The sequence below is a fragment of the Rousettus aegyptiacus genome, unplaced genomic scaffold, assembly GCF_014176215.1.
Source record: "Rousettus aegyptiacus isolate mRouAeg1 unplaced genomic scaffold, mRouAeg1.p scaffold_m13_p_7, whole genome shotgun sequence".
NCBI classification, from domain to species: Eukaryota; Metazoa; Chordata; class Mammalia; order Chiroptera; family Pteropodidae; genus Rousettus; species Rousettus aegyptiacus.
The window spans coordinates 14,752,554-14,767,355 of NW_023416310.1; the positions used below are offsets into that span (position 1 = coordinate 14,752,554).

At 54.5% G+C, this 14,802-nt stretch overlaps 1 protein-coding gene across 2 annotated transcripts; it reads right to left on the bottom strand.

Moving 5' to 3' along the window:
- Positions 1-3,293: 3,293 nt before the first annotated feature.
- Positions 3,294-13,567, bottom strand: SLC30A3 (solute carrier family 30 member 3). 2 transcript variants are annotated; one of them, XR_001594932.2, is made up of 9 exons: positions 13,338-13,567; positions 9,648-9,829; positions 9,078-9,224; positions 8,828-8,981; positions 8,039-8,237; positions 7,699-7,804; positions 7,297-7,431; positions 5,356-6,337; positions 3,296-4,933 (listed from the first exon to the last, which is right to left on the bottom strand). XR_001594932.2 is itself a non-coding variant. In XM_016129080.2 (8 exons), exons 1-8 carry the CDS (start codon positions 13,430-13,432, stop codon positions 6,189-6,191), a joined length of 1,167 nt encoding a protein of 388 aa, XP_015984566.1. In that variant the 5' UTR covers positions 13,433-13,567; the 3' UTR covers positions 3,294-6,188. The 2 variants fall into 2 exon arrangements, 1 of the variants encoding a protein (XP_015984566.1); XM_016129080.2 differs by having other exon boundaries at positions 3,294-6,337.
- Between the last annotated feature and the right edge of the window lie 1,235 nt (positions 13,568-14,802).

Genomic DNA, 14,802 nt, shown 5'->3' on the forward strand with positions numbered 1-14,802 from the left:
GACATTGGCTGTGGGGAGGTGTGGAGCAGAGAATGAGTGCCCAGAGGGAATGAGCACCTAGGGAAGACTAAGTCTGGCAGCAGCATCTGGAAGAGATGGGAGGCAGGAGCCATACTGCCACCAGGGAAGCCAAGCAGGATGTTGTACTAAATGCAGATGATGGGTGAAGAGGGTCTGGACTGAGAGGAGAATGGATGTTATAAAATACTAAGGATAGGAAAGAGTGGAAAAGGACTCTGTGGTGTGGGACCTTGAGTCTGGGAGAATGAGAACTGATGTAGACCAGAGCGCCAGTTCGGGTTTGGAAAGTCTGGATTCTGTTTGGGCATGATATCGTCAAGTGCTGGGGGACATCTATATGGAGATGTCATGTAGATAATGAAGCTGGGGAATTGGAGCAAGATGTGATAGAGAGAAATTTATGACATTTATGTGTGATAATGTAAGTGCCATAGAACAGGAACTTTATTCAGTAATATAGCCCAAGTACCTAGAACAATATTGAGCACATAGTAGATGCTCAATAAACATTTGTTGACCGAAATATCAACATAAACGGCTTTGTGGCAGTCAAGTAGACACCAAGGTTCTTGGGCTAAGTGAGAGACTAGTTTAGAGGTTGGGGTCATTCACAAAGAGGCAAAAAAAAGCAGGTGTTGAGATTGGACCTGAAATTGTCTACAAGAGTCTGGGAAGCCTGTGACAAATCCACGGGAAATTAATGAAAGGATCACTAAATAGGACTCAAGGGGAAGCTAGACACTGAGCTTGTGGTAGGGCTGGGGAAGTAATGTCCAGGGCAGGGCCTTTGGCAGGCATGTCACACACCCTGGAAGACCCCAGAAATATCAATTCCTTCCTCCTTGAGAGGCCCCTGGTTAGTTACCACTGAATGCTATTGCAGATTGGCTCTGAGGAGTCAGTTTGTAAGGCACTGGCTTGTTGACCCATTGGTGGGAGCCTGGGGACTAAGAGGACACTTGGGCTTCGTATTGACCCAATGTCCATTTGTTCGCCGTCTTTTCATCCTTTCATGCCTTCATCGACAGTCAGTACTGCGCGTTTACTCAGTGGCAGCCTGTGAGCAGGGTGCTGGGGAGGCAAACGTGAGGAAGGCAGGGCAAACTCTCCCATCACTGTGCCTCCCAGAAGTCCTGGGTGACAGTCCTGATCCGAACCCTGCCCTGGTGCAGCAGATGGGCAGCAAGGAGGGCAGCAGGAAGGTGATCTCTGGGCAGATTTCACAGTCAGGAAAAAGCAAGTTGGCTGTTATAGGGTCTCACGCCCGCTTATTTTGGTAAACTTTAACTCTATTATTTCCTGGGTTTGCTTCTCTATTATTTCTCCCTAGGTTTTTGGCTACAGACAGCTCTTTTAAAATTTACAGATTATCTTGAGCCAAAGGAAACAAGAATGGAATGGAAGGTTCAGAATGTTCAGGTCGGAGAGAAAGTCAGGCAGTAAACCCTGGTGCCAGGTGCCATGGGCACCGTACCAAACGGAAGAGAACTCAGAACGGGTGCACCTGGAGACCCACCTCCACGGTGCTTTTCTGTTCTGTTCTGGGAAGGTTTTGTGTATTCTTTTAAGAATGCAAACTGTTGAGAGAGATATGGTAGAAGGGGAAGTCAGAGAGACTAGAAGAAAGAGAAGAACTCCATTTGCCGTTATGGGCTTTGAAGATGAAGGGGGCCGGGAGCCTCAGCCCTATGACCACAAGGAATTGTATTCTGCTGGCGACCTGCATGAATGTGGAAGTGGGTTCTTCCCTAGTTGACCTTAGACATCTTGACTTTGGCTGTGCGAGACCTTAAGCTGAAGGTCCAGTCACGCGTGCTAGACATCAGAAATTGTAAGATAATGTGCTGTTTTAAACCGCTAAAAAAAATAATAATAAAAAAAAAAGGAAACTGTTCCGTACTAGGAGCGCAGCTCTAAGTTAGGGTAGGGAAGGCTGTTGATGGTGGCACTTTCTTTCCCCTCACTGGCGAGGCAGCCACTTAAGAACTAAGCGGAAAGTCTCCCAGAGCTGGGGAGTTCTGGTGCTGGAGGGGAGAAGGCCATGAAATGTGCCCTTCCCATGAGATGTGCCTCTAGATTGGTGCCCAGTGCAGGGGGACATCCCCAGCCCAGACGAGACCTGCCTTCTGAGTGAGCTTCGCCCAGACCTGCTGGGGGGCTGCTTCCTGGGGATTCAGGGTGCTGTAGCCGGGGAGCAGGGAGCGGGCCTCGGGTAGGGAGAGGACAGGGAGTGAGGCTTAAGGAGGGAGGCACAGTCCCCGGCAACCCCAGGCCCTCCTTCTACCTATCCTCCCCACACACTTTCTCTTGCCCATCCTGGCAACAAGGGTCTTTCTGTGGGATCATGTGTGATCCTAGCTGCATCCACAAGCGCAGGCTCTGCCCCACCGTGGCCTGGGGACTGCCCAGAACAGCCCAGGAGGTACTGACCAGGTGCTGGGGGCCTGGCCCTAGCGCTCCCAGAGTTGGAGGTGAAGAGTCCTTCAACTAAAAAGAAAACTCTCTAAATGCAGTTCTCCCCGGAGATGGGGGACTCTGCTAGGAAGAGGGACCAGAGGCTTTTTTCTATCCTGACAGGTTCTGAGATCCGCTCCAGAGCCTCCAGCTGTCCTTCTGCTACCATGGCGCGGGCCTCAGGGGGGCGCTGCTCCCCCTACAGTCTGGCTCGAGGCAGCCAGGTTGGGCCCACGGTATCTCCTTTAGATCGGCTTGCACTGAAATTCCTGAAGGAGCAGCAGGGTCACTAGAGGGTCACAGCTTTACCACCCTCCTCTTCCTCTCGACCCGATAGACTGCTCCTCTGGGCTGCTAGGTGTCAGCTCTTGTCGCTTGGACAGGAAAGTGTGCCTGTCCCCAGCCGGCTGGCCCAGGAATCCCCAGGTGAGCAACACAGAGAGGTGGGTGGGGCCTGTCCACATGCCCGGATGTTCCCCCGGCCCAGTCTCTGAGCTCTCCCGTTCTGGTTTCTGTCTGGCTCCTTGGTCTCACGTCTCTTGTGAACACTCCTACAGCTGCATCTTCGGGGTGTCAAACCTGTCTCCCTTCTCCCGACCAGCTCATTCTTCTCTGGCTCTCCTTTCCCCCGGCCCCTCTCTGCCTCACAGGCGGCCCTCTCCCCTCTCCTTCCTGGTTAACCAGCTGTGTAATGAGCTGCCAGGGCTGGGCTGATGGATGATGGGCTTTCCCAGTGCTCTGCTCTTCCTCCCCTTCCCTTTGTTCCCCTCCCCTTTCCAGCCCCTCTCGCCTCTCCCTCCATCACATATTTTATCATCAGGGAAGGGCTCCGCGAGGGAAAGGGCCTCTGGATAAGCCAGTGGAGGAGGTAGATAGGGAAGATAACAGGGGCGGCGCAGGCAGCTCCTGCAGATAAGGATATCCTGGACTCCCTCGGAAGCGCTGTGTGAGGGAGCATGCTCCTGATCCTCCGGACCCTCCTTGTCCCTGACAGGGCCATGCCGGGAGGTGGGTAGAGAGGCAGGGGAGCCTGAAAGAATGGCTGGGCTGGGGACTTACAGCAGTCAGAACTTAGTTTGCATCTCTGACAGTTATTAGCTGCATGACCTTGGGGAAATAAGCCTCAGTCTCTCCATCTGTAAAGTGCAGATACTACTTTCTACCTCAGAGTGACTTGCACCAAATGTAAGCTCAATAAATGTTGGCTCCTCTGCCCGCTGTAGGGTGCTGGGCCACCCTGTTCCCCTGAGGTCTCCCCTGCATCCTGGATTCTACTCAAAAGCTAATCCTTTCCCATGAGCCCCTCTATATGCCAGGCACATTCACACCCACAATGTCATGTTGTCCCTCTTTTTAGAATTAGGAAAGCTGGAAGGCAGAGAGGTTAACAGTGACCAGAGTATTTGTAGGTAGGGGGCTGAGGCAAGGAGTCAGAGTCCAGAGCCTCCGGGCACGGCGTGCCAGCAGCAGCAGGTTGCAGAGGAAGGGTTTGCTGAGAAACTCAACTGAGCAAGAGCTGCTAAGGGGCCAGCTCTGCCCCTGCCTGTCACTCGCTGGGTGACCTTGGGGAAGTCCTCTTCCCTGAGCCTCAGTTTCCTTTTCTTCATCTTGCAGGTGGAATGGACCACATGCTTTGTGAGGTCCCTTTCTGGCTTAAACGGTCTGTTCCCTCCCCTGCAAAGGGACCCGGTGGCAGGCCTGCAGCTCAAGGCCCTTCATAGGGCTAACATTTAGTTCTCATTTCCTTCACCCTCCATTTCCTCACCCCCACCCCCATCCTTTCACTTGGGGCTTGTAATCAATGAGTCGTAAAATGAGAAAGTAACAGGAACTAGCAAAGCATGGAGAACAGCTGGGGCAGCTTCCGTGCCTCCGAGTGGGATGGACGGCCAGTCTGTCATCTCACGCCCAGCTCAGGCCATCAGGCCAGCAGTGACTCACCCAGCCTGGTCCAGGGGCCCCCAGCTAGAGATCAGAGTGCGGAGGCCTGTTTTCAACCAGTCCAAAGGACTCACCTTAAAATGAGTAATGAAATCTGTGTACTGACATGGAAAGATGTAACCAGGATGTGTGGTTGAGTTGTAAAAGCAGGTTACATGATAAAGTGATCCCATTTGTTATTATATAGAAGTGTTTGTATATACATATAAATATATGGGTGGGGAGGCTCCAAACTGTGAATAACAGTTATCACTGGAAGTAGATTATAGGGAAAACATTCACTCTCTACTTTATACACTGTTCCTTTGTTGGACCCTTAAAACAAGCGTATATTTATAATATGATTTTATAATTAAAAAAAGATGATTTTATAATAAAGATTTTCCATTACGGGGGGAGGGGCTTGTAGAAATTTGCATGAGCTAATAAAAAATGCTCAGTGTCTTTGCTTCAGGCTGGAATTTTATCATCCTAGGTGGGAAGGCCAATGAATGCCTGCAGATCCAAAGCACTAGATCTAAAATCAAAGCACAAAGAGTTTGATTTTTAAAAAGAGAAAATCAACAATCCCTCGATGAGTCTGGTTTGTAAGATAGAAATCTGTCAAAATATGTGATACTTGAGACAAAAGGGGAATAACTGTAATGAGGTCCTTGGTGTCCGGAGCCCAAACCTGCATTCAGGAGTCTGGGCAGTCAGGGCAGAGGGCCCCTCCCCCTGGCACCAGGCCGTTCGGCTTGAGAACCGAGCCCACATCAGCACTGTGATCTAACCACTCTCCCCCAAAGGGATGCAGCTTCCCTCCAACCACTCTGAGGCCACTGCTTTCTCCTGCGATCAAGCGCAAGACACATGGGGACTCTCCCTGAGCCAAGGACCCAGGCTCAGGCACACTGACGACAGGGGAAAGTGGTGAAGGGCAAGAGGGTTTTAGCTTACATCAGAATAGGTATTTGGTGAGGGGGGAGCCTGGGACAGTGTCGGAGGGCTGTGGAAGGTCACTTGGACTGCAGGATTCTGTTGGTGCCCAGATGACTGGTTCTATTTCCCCCTCCTATGGAGCCAGCACGGGGGCTGAAAGATGCAGTTAGACATGTTTATTGGTGGAGCTGCAGTGAAGTCCTCCCTCTTTCTGGGATAGCCAAGGGCACAGCACCAACAGAGGGATGAACACAGACCCCCAGACGGACACATGGATAGTGCAGACTCATAGAGACCATAGCACAGCCACATAGGCACAGAGACACACAGGCCACAGCACCAAGAAACACACGCGCGCGCGCACACACACGCACACAGACAAAACCACAGGGCCAGAACACACGGACAAAGTGTGAGCTTTGGGGCTCCTGCATAGACAGAGCAAGGGCCACGTGGGGAGGGGCCCCTGCCGACCTCCCCCAGGCATAGGCACACGAACAGCACAAAGACAGGCAGATGCCCCAAGCCAGCCAGCCTGCCACACAGACAAATGGACTGCATGGAAGGGACACTTGCAGCATCCCAGGCCGCGGGGAGCAGGGACCAGGGAACCTCCACACGCCCCCACTGCACTGATTTCCTGCTCTTCTCGACTCCCGACCCACTTACCCCCACACACTTTGGTCTTGCCTACTGGGGCTGGGGGCTGGGGAGTGGGCCGGTGGGAAGAAGGCGAGAGGAAGGAGAAAGGGGGAAGGGTCTGGCTCGTCCCTGCTCTGTAAGCAGGGAGGCAGGTGCTGAGAGTCCAGGGCTGAGCCAGGGCCTGGCAGTGGGGTGAGGGCTGAGCCAGCTCAGGCTTGGGGGGGTTCCCGGCAGCGCAGGCACTGGGCCATCTCGGGCTGGTACTGCTCGACCTGCAGGGTAGAGCTGGAGAATCCAAACCGGGAGTGGAGCCGGGATGTGGCTTCGGCCAGAACAGCTTCAGGGTCTGCTGTGGAGTCTGTGGGAGAGTGATAAGAGGCAGCAGGTTCCCAGGGGAGTCAGGAGCCAGGCAGGGGTGGGGAGTCGGGAACCAGGCAGGGGCCAAGATAAGGACGGGTGAAGGGGGACCTAGGGGCTTGCACAGCATTAAAGCCAGGCTTCAATGGGGAGCTTTATTTGCTTTCTGCATTGTATGAAAAGCATAAAATGTCAAAGAAAAGGTTGGAGACTCACCCCTAATCAACCATGCTAATACACTAAACCATTCTTATTTTTCTATTCTCTTCTGCTCTTTGAGTATCAACATACAGCTGTATTTCAGCAGCCACGCCACCTGATTTTCCAGGACAATCCAGATGTTAAATATTCTGTCCTATGGTTTCTCTAGAGTTACCATCAAATATTCCACAAAGTATAATATTTTTGGCATCCAAATTGCATGTCTCTGATTGCTTCTTGCATCTGGAAGATACTCAAAAATCCTTTGTCAGCTTGTGAGTCACCATATATATTTTTAATGGCTGAATCATAATGTAGATATAATTTTATATTCAGCTTTTTTCTCAGCATTATACCATAAACATTTTTCCTAGTTGCCATACAGTCTTCATAATCATCATTTTTAATAGTTACATGATACCCCACTGAGTGGAGGTGCCGGAATTTACCTAACTGTGCCCCATCCCTAGGCCTGTAGGCACTAGTGATCTCACAAAGGGTTACTGGTTCCCTAAACTTCCTCAGGAAGGGTGAAACCTCCCCCAGAACACCTTGTCCAGGGCTCCCCATCTCCAATATGCGCGTGCGTGTGTGTGTGTGTGTGTGTGTGTGTGTGTGTGTGTGTGTGAAACAAAGAGAGATGGAGAAAGACAGACTTAAACAATCCCAGTAATTCAGGGTATCTTCCTGTGTTTGGAGGGGGAGGGGAAGGGAGAAATGTTTCTAGGAAGTAACTGGCTGGGGCCAGTATGGACTCACCGATGGCCAGATGTGCGGAGGCAACATGGTAAGTGAGCGTAAGGGACCACAGGTGCAGCTCATGCGTTGCCCGGACTCCTGGCACTGACAACAGTGTATCCCTCACCGGCTCAAACCCCACATTTCGGGGGGTACCTGCAAGCAGCAGGCACCGAGCTTTATTTCTGAGGCCGATCATGCCCAGGGGCAGACCCCACCAGACTCCACCACACCCCCCATCCTGCACCTGCTCGCCCAGTTGAACCCCACAATTCACCGTGCCTGATTCCTCCTTTTGGCAATAAACCCCATGGCCCCAGTCTTCTTCCTCACACTCTCTTCAGAGAAAAGAGAGGCTCCCTGTGTTGGAGTGAGGTCAGAGGGGCCCGAGGAGTGGGGAGCAGTGGCGTGCGTTTGATTCACCTTCCATGAGTACACGAAGAACATCTCGAAGGGTGGGAGCCGTGGACCCAAGAGCACAGATAGAGAAGAGGAAGGTGCTGATGGGGTCAGCTGCTTTGTACTGAGGCTGGAGAAAGAGACACCCCTAAGCCCAGGAACCAGAGACCATTCAGAGGAAGATCTAGGGTGGCCTGGACAATCAGGACCTATGAGGCCCCCAAGAACCCTGCCAAGGGAAAAGGGACCATGATTCTGGGCCCAGAGTCTTGGGGAGCTGGAGTCGGGGAGGGAGGCTGTGGGAAGGAAGGGATGGGGTGCTGGGTCGCAGGAGGAAGGCTGGGGCAAGCCTGATGGACAGTACCTTGAAGTAGATGAGGATGGAGGCAGCCAGCACCCCAAGGCTCTGCAGGAGATCCCCCAGCACATGCACAAAGGCCGCCCGGACGCTGGTGTTCCCCAGGGGCAGGGGCTCCTCGGGCCCCTCCTCCAGCGGTGCATACTCAGCCCCCCTAGACCCATGGCTGTGGGAGGGCCCAGCCTGGTGCAGCACAAAGGCCATTCTGAGGGGGAAGCAGAGCCGCTCAGCCCGGCAGCTGCTCCCAGCCTCCTCTGCCCTATTTCCACACCTCCTCTCTCCTCCCCAGGAGCTCTTTCTCCACCTATTGTCTCCCTTTTTTTCCAGCCCCAGGAAGAAGGCAACATTGTCCAAGAGAGACCATTAATGCAGCACCAGGGCAAGAATACAGCATTTAGTGCCAGAGATGTGGATTCAGATGCTGGCCCTGCCACTAAATAATTATGTGGCCTAGGCAAGTCACCTGGTCACCTCCCGGGATCTATTGCATTAACTGTATACTAGGGATGATATGACCTACTTCATGGGGTGGCTGTGAGTTTTAAATGAGAAAATCCTGATGAAAGGCCCGAGCTAGAGTGGCTGGTATCCAAAGGCCTTTAACATTGTCTGTCGACTCTAAATTTTAGGTCTCGATCCCAGTCCCTTCTCTGGCATTCCCAGGGCAGACTGCTGAGAACTGTGTGTGAGTTGCTGTGTCTATCGGGAGAGGGGAGGGCCGGCTCTCTCAGCCTGGAGGAGGACCCCTCGGCCTGAGCCCCGCGTGGTGCCTGCTCCATACTGGATGGAACATACAGCAGATTGGCACAGACTGCGATGCTGGCGGTCAGCAGCATGGCGCCCCCCTCGATGTGGTAGTCGCTGTGCAGCAGGCGGATGAAGGCCAGGTACAGGAGGATGCCAGTGACCATCCAGAGGGAGACCACAGAGGCCAAAGCCCCCAGAGTCTCTGCAGGGGGAGACAAGCTATCAGAGATTTGCCTGAAACCCTAAGAGGTGCCCTCAGGCAAGCCTGGAGGGTCACCGGGTCATACAGGGACCTTACCTGAGCGGTGCCAGCCAAAGGTCATGGTGCGGGTGGCTGGACGCGTTGAGAGCCAAAGGGAGAAGAGGCTGGCCATCATGCTGCCTACATCGGCCAGCAGGTGGGCTGCATCGGTCATAATGGCCAGGCTGTGTGCTAAATACCCACCTGCAAAGGGAAAAAAAATGCACTGTCTGGTCCCGCAGGCTGTGCGTATAGGCGTGGAAAAGAGTGGGGGCACATACACCAAAACGTGAACCATGATTTTTCTTTGGTGACAGGATTACAGATAGTTTTTATCTCACCATTCACATTTTCTAGGTTTTCTACAATGACATATTTCAATCACAAGGAAATACGGCTTTTAAAAGACTAGTTAACACCAAGAAGCTGGCCCTATGGCCCTGGCCTCTGCTACGAATTCTCTTTGGTGCTGTCCCTCACCCTCTCCCATTTCCGGAGTCCCGAGCATCCAACCCCCCACTTCAGCCATCCCCATCTCTCTGTATCTCCACCCAGGAACGTCCCCGGGACTCTGGGTGGAGAGTGGCTTCGGGAGGATGGAGTTGGAGGAGCCGCTCTTCGACTTACCCACCACCTCCCCGGCCATGAAGACACAGCACACGGCACAGGCGGCGCACAGCTGCCTCTGCGCCTGCAGCCTCTCAGGGGTGAGACCCGGCTGTGGCAGGGGGTCCCTGTGGCAGTGGTGGAAGGGCATCTCCACAGGCTTGGGCTCCTCAGGGACAGGTTCTGAGGGTTCTGTGAAGAGACTGACGCCGGCAACATGGTTCACGTGGCCTGGCCTGTTGGGCTGACCTGTTCCTCACTCCCAGGCCCTGGGTCCATCCCACAGACTGTGGCCCAACGAGCTCCTTCCCAAGGCCTAGTCAAATCCGGGACCTTGGGGACAAAGGGCCACATGAGAGGTGGGATCTAAATGAACAGCTCAGATCCCAGGCTCCCTTTTCCTCTCATATACACTTCACAGCCGGAAAGCACATTAGAGACAGTGTAGTCTAACACTTAAAGGAATTAGAAACATGAGGCTCAGAGAGGGAAAGGACTTACAGAGGCCACACAGCTAGTTAGAGGTAGAGATGAGACTAGATTCCAGCCAAATCCATTCATTATGATAGGTACCATAAGGAATACAAAATGAACAATATCAGTGAACAAAATCCTTTCTGATCTCTGGGAGCTTTTGGTGGACAAATGTTAGCTAAATATTATGGTCTGTAGCGGAAGGTAGCTATTGCGATCAGAGCAGTTAAAGTGCTATTGGGCTCAGCTGGAGAGATACATTGACCTAATGAGGAAATTGGGGAAACACGAAAAGAGGCACCATGAGAAGGGCCTTGAAGGATGAGGAGGATTTTGATAAAGATGAGGCGAGCATGCCAGACAAAGGCAATACAGAGGGCAGGTGGCGTGTAAGTGTGGGGTGGGTCTCAGCACATGATCCTGGCCTCAGTGCCTCCCTCCCAGACCCACCTCCCATGCCTCCACTCCCAGATCCATCACCTGCTCTCTCTGGACACACAGCTGAAGTATGGCCCTTTAAAGGAGGAGTGGAACTTTGGGACCCAAAAAGTCTGAGGTTCCTGGCACAGAGAACTAACAGCCAGATTCCAGAGCTGGGTTGTCATGGGAAGGACAGTGTGTAGACTGCTGTGGCTGGCAATGGTAGTGGTAGGAACACTGACTTTGGAATCTGCCACTTGTTAGCTGGACCTCATCCTGACCATAAGTAACCAGCAGAAGCCACCTGAACTGTGCAGTGCCAGAGGACGCCCTTGATGAATGGGGCTGAGGGCCTCACCTGCGGATGCCAGAGGCTGAGCTCGGGCTGACTGAACTTTAGGTCTACTCTGGCCCAATTCTCACCCTACTACTAGCCAATCTGAACCCCACAAAGGACAGGACTTTCCACAGAATAAAGGATGTAAAAGGAAAAATACAGTCTTGGAAATACTCATAGATGTGTGACAGCAATACCTATGAGTGAAAATGAAGGCTCCAGATAGAAATGTGATCACAGCAGTAAAGCAGGGAAGGGTGTCTAAGGCCTTCTGGCTGAGGAAAACTCTGCCAAGTGGGTGAATTAAGGTGTGAAGGAGGTGGGGGGGGGGGGCGTCATTTGGTGCTCATCGGGAAAATTCAAGTGTCGGTAGGTAGATTAATTCCTTCCAAGATCTAGAATCTGGCTGTGTATGACTCTAGGTGTGTTTCCAGAGAAGATGGGGAGATGAGGGTGGCTTTGAAACCCATCCTCATTTTTCAATTAAGTGTGTCAGGTAGACACATGCTGAAGCTCCATCCAGCGGGAGAGACAGATGTGTCACAAATGACTTACTATTAAGGAGAGGTTGGGGCCAGCAGGGTTGTGAACGAAGGATTTTGAGGCACAGGTAAGGGAGTGACCAACTCTAATTGGGGGTGTGGAAAACTTCACATAGAGAGATGTATCAGATAAGACCTAGGTGGAGAAGGGGAATATAGACAGACACATGGAATGAATGACAAGATATGCAGCTTGGAGTTCATATGAGGAGCCAGAGGAAGGGCTGAGGAAGAAAGTGATGAACTCCAATGAACATAAAGGAGATACACTGACTGATTTAACAAATCTTTCTTGAGCCCTGAAATGACCCTGTTATTGTACTTGTCTGGGAGGAAGAGAGAAGAGGAGATGGAGGAGTCTGGAAGAGACCAGGCCAGAGGCTCCCTGTGTAAAATGTTAGAGGAGAGACAGGTAGGTAAGGAAGAGCCTCTTTCAGGCAATACTGCAGGATTTGGTGACTAACGGTCATATGAGAATGAAGATGAGCTGGGAGTCAAAGATGTGGGTCTGACGAGCAAACGGAGGCTGGGTGGCTTTGGGGCAATGGGTAAATGCCTTTCCTGGTCCTGTAAAGCACAGTGTAGCCAGTCATCACGATAGCTACCCGTCAAGAGGCTGCTTCTTTTTGTTCTGCATGAATTGGGCACTAAAGAACCTCATTGTTGGTGTGTGGGTGTGTGGGTGTGTGGGTGTGTGTGTATTGGGGGCGGGGGTGGCACTACATGTTGTTTAGAGAGAAGGTAAGGCAGTTTTCTCTCCCTGGCCCTCTGAAATCCCCAAAAAACAACGGATGATATCGAGTGGGGTAGAGAGGTGTAGGAAGGGGAGATGGCCTGAAGCAGAGTCAAAAGGATACGTGAAGAGATGCCAGGGCCATGGCTGGAGCCCCCACAGCCGCCCACGGCTGCAGTCCGCTGCAGGAAGGAGTCAGATGCGAAGTCTTCCCTCCCTCTGCGCATCCACTCCCTCACCCGCCCAGGTTTCCAGCCCCCACCCAGGGAAAAGGCCAGAAACACATAGAGGCACCACGTCAGAGACAAAGGGAAAGGGGCAAGAAAGGAAACAGAAATATTGGGAAAGATGAGAAAAGAGACAAATGGACGGTCAGCTAACAGACAAGATGGCCAGCGGAGGTGGCTAGGGAGGGCCTGGCGCGGCCGCTCCGAGAGACAAGGCGGACAGAGCCGGCGGGCAACGGGCGCCGGAGGCCGGCGGGACGCGGAGGCGGTTCTCCCGCCGCCCCCGGCCCGCTGTCCCGGCCGCTCCACGAGCCTCATTTCACACCTCGCCGCCCCCGGCCCCGTCTGTGCGGAGCCGGGAATACCCCCTGCCGCCCAGATCGCACCTGCTCCTTCCTCGCCGCCCCCTCGCTTCCCGGTGCCCGCCAGCCCCCAGGAGCCCGGAAGACCCGCTCGGAGCCCGGGCCCATCCTCGGCCCGGATGCCCATAGCTGGCCACGGCTGGATGGGGCGCCACGAGCCGGGCGCGCGGAGGGAGGGGTCGGGGGCCTGCAGATGGGGCTCCGAAAGCCCGGGCGGGAGGTGCTCCCACCGCCAGGGCCCCAGAGCAAGGCGGACATCGGGGCACCTGGCGCGGACTCCGGTCCGACGGAGGGCAGTTTCTCGCAGAGAAGCCAGACGCGGCGGGGGCGGCGGAGGGGTCCCGAGGCTTGGGGGGCGGGCCGGGGAGCCGTTTTGCGGAACCGGGAGAAAGAGGGTGGCTGCGGGAGGCGTAGCCGGCTGTTGAGCCGCAGGGGTCGGGGCTGCCTGGCTGGGGTCTCCGTGCGGCCGCAGGGGACAGAGCCGCGCGCCGCGAAGCCGAGGGAATCGCGGTGAGCTGGGGTCGCCGGCCGGGGCCGCGCCGAGGGAGACAACGAAATGGACGGATGGCAGGAGGGTGGCGCCCCCCGGCCGAGGACTGACCCAGGTCTGTCCTACCTCTTCAAACGCAGGCCGCCACCGGCGCCGCCGCGGTCCCGGGGGCTCACCAGGCGTGTAGTCTCTGAGCCCCCCGTGGCGGGAGAGGGCTCCATGTCCCCGTGGCCCCGGCCGTCTAGGCCCCACAGAGGGAGAGAGAGGCGGGGCCGGCCCCGTGCCAGGTCTGAGCGGGCAGCTGACCCCCCGACTCCCCGCAGGGCCGCGGGGCCACTAGAGTGGAGGTAACTGCGGCGGCTGTGGCGAGTCTGAACTGCAGATCCCGCGGCGGCTGGAGCCCCGCCCCGCGTGGGGCGAGCTCCCTAAGCCCCGCCTCCAGGCTTTTCAGCTTCTCCCCCACGCCTAAGCCCCGCCCCCGCAGCCCTGTCCCCATAGCTAAAGCCCCATCGCCCCGCGCCAAAGCCAGGTAGCGGCGGCGGGAGCCGTCTGCGCCCCCGCCGGGTTCTAGGGAACGCCTCATCTCCGTAACCCCGCCCCCTCAGTGGACTAGCCCAGCCCCACCCAAGCCCCGCCCACCGGTTGCAAGCCGAGTACCTTAGAGTCTAGGAACCTCCCTGACCAGCCTTCACCCAAGAAGCACTGTCCCTTGCATGCCCGTGCGGAGGCGTCCCCCACTTCCGCCACTCCATCACTTTGTGGCCCCAGCCCCCCACACAGTCGGAAACTGGTGTGGGTCCATTACCTATCTTGAGAGAACCAGAAGAATGTGGGGTGAGCAGTATGGTACATCTGGGAGAACTCCAGGGACTCCAGGGACTCTGGCCAGAAACACTCTGTGGAGGATGTGGGGTCAGAATTTGTGAGCAAAATCTGCTGCCAAGCACTATACCGTTCATTATCATTTATACAAGAGACGTTGGATGACAAAAAGCTTCCTGCTCTCCTTCGATCCATTATTATCCCTATTTTTTGGATGAGTAAACTGAGTCCCAGAGAAAGAAGTGTCCAGGGTCTTACAGCCAGTGAATAAAATGTAGGGGGCTGGAACCCCATCCTCTTTCCCTCTGGGTTCAGGGCGCTGCACTGGTGACTGAAGGGTGCCAATCTCACTCGGATTTCTGGAGCAGCTGGAGGAGGGAGGAGTGACGCCACCTCTCTGGGGTCACAAGCCACTGTTCCTGGAGAGAGGCGGCGGTCAGCTTGCCAGCAGGTGATTCCTGACCTCGAACCTGTAGCACCTTCCCTGGGCATTACCTCATTTTGCCTCATTTTAACTGAAGCCCAAAGGAAAGGAATGACTTGCAGCAAAGTCGGTGGCCGAGCCGGGAGTTGAAGCTTCCTATACTCAACGCCCTCTTGCCCCTCACACCAACCGCCACCGCAAAATGAAAAGTGGGTGGTGAATGGGTTGTGCACTCCAAGCTGTGGATACTCTGTGGAGCAGAGGGTCGGGGGGAAGAGAGGCAAGAGCATGGATGGAGAACCGTGGAGAGTGCGAGGGGTTGGGAGCCCAGTCAAGAGACTCATC